This window comes from Pterocles gutturalis, unplaced genomic scaffold (assembly GCF_000699245.1).
Source record: "Pterocles gutturalis isolate BGI_N339 unplaced genomic scaffold, ASM69924v1 scaffold31251, whole genome shotgun sequence".
NCBI classification, from domain to species: Eukaryota; Metazoa; Chordata; class Aves; order Pterocliformes; family Pteroclidae; genus Pterocles; species Pterocles gutturalis.
The window spans coordinates 6,510-7,983 of NW_010106465.1; the positions used below are offsets into that span (position 1 = coordinate 6,510).

A 1,474-nucleotide genomic window follows, 5' to 3' on the forward strand; every position below is an offset into this window, starting at 1 on the left:
GGGTTCATGGGGTGGCACTTGCGGCGACGTGCTTGGTACCCCCAGCCCCTGCCCTGGGGACACCCCAGCTCCCCCGGGTCTGGCATTTGCCAGAAGCACTCGGGGGATGGGGAGAGGCTTGCGAGGGTCTGGAGAAGCTCAATTTAAGCCATTGTGCCAGGCTGTGCACTGCACACAGACCTGCTGGAGGCAATTTTGGGTATTTCAGAGGTTTTCCTGTAGATGTGGAGCAGCAAAACCCATCCCTACATCCATCTCCTCCTCAATTTGTCTCTTCCACCCCAGTGTAGCATCCTCACCAGCGCAACCCTCCCCAGCAGGGATGCTGGCAGGACCAGGGTGCAGACAGCCAGCGAGAGCCCCCAGGTGATGGGGACAAGCCATGCCAGGGGTGTTCCCCGCACCCCAGCCCCTACCTGGGTGTCGACCCACTTGGTGCCGGTGGCAGTTTGCTCCAGGCGGCCGTAGAAATGCACGGGCAGCATGTACTCGGGACGGGCTTTCTCCCAGGGGTTGCCGTGCCGGAGCCAGTCGTCGGCTTCTTCCACCTGCCGGGAGGGAGTGAGAGCGGTGACAGGGACACCCAGCCCTGGGGACCTCCCTGGGATGTGCCACGGGGAGGACTGGCTGGGAAAGGCTCCGGCTGCTCATGGCAAAGGGGACGACGCTTTGGAGTCCATCCGCCCTAAACCCGGATTTCAGGGTGAGCCTGAACCCAGGGGTGATGGATGAGGATGAGGAGGTGGGGATGAAGGAACACTTCTCTTAGCGCACCACTAACGGGCCATGCTGTGGCCAAGATGCCGTTAGCATTCTTAATTAGGGTTCTGACCTCATCCTGCAGGCTGGCTAACGAAGCGGGCTCATTCCCTCGAGGGCAAATTCCCAAATTAGAGCATCCTGCTGCCGGGGAGCACAGGGCAGCTGCGGTCCCACGCAGGAGGAGCAGGGATGCCGGAGAGGTGGACACCCTGATCCTTCTGCTCTGACAGCAGCCCCAGAAAGCAACCCTACTCCCAGCAGGGATACGGATCATGCCCTCGCTATGAAAGGATGTCACGCTGATGAACTCGCAGCTTTCTGCTAATTATCAGGGCGTGCTGCAAGGTGGATCCGCTCCCCTCTGTGCTGCTGCACGGGCACAAATGGGCTGGAGCGGGAACTGTGACACCGGGCTGATCCCGGGACCTCCATCCCCTGTGCACCGGACCCAGCAGTAATGAAGGACGAGCTTCCCCGCCCCAGGGAGGATGCTATGTTGCTATGTGCTTGAACTGGTTTGAGAAGTTCAACTCGTTCGAGAAAACATCTGACAACGCTTATGCATCACAGCACCAACCCCGGCTCCAGCAGCCTCCAAGCTAAGAGAGATTTTCCGTGGCCGTGGCCTGATCCAAGGGGGAGGATGGATTCGGGGTTTCGGCTGTGCTGGGGGAAGGTGAGGACCGCGTCCCTCCATCCGTACCTGCCACCC

General features: G+C 60.5%; 1 protein-coding gene across 1 annotated transcript in view; it reads right to left on the bottom strand.

Annotated features, from left to right (window-relative positions):
* The window catches only part of LOC104472215 (glycogen phosphorylase, liver form-like), a gene marked incomplete at its 5' end in the record, with an annotated part of 7,338 nt that overhangs the window by 5,512 nt on the left and 352 nt on the right, over positions 1-1,474 (bottom strand). The window contains one exon of the mRNA XM_010087795.1: positions 417-548. Within this exon, the coding sequence (XP_010086097.1) occupies positions 417-548 (132 nt within the window). The remainder of the gene's footprint in view (positions 1-416; positions 549-1,474) is intronic.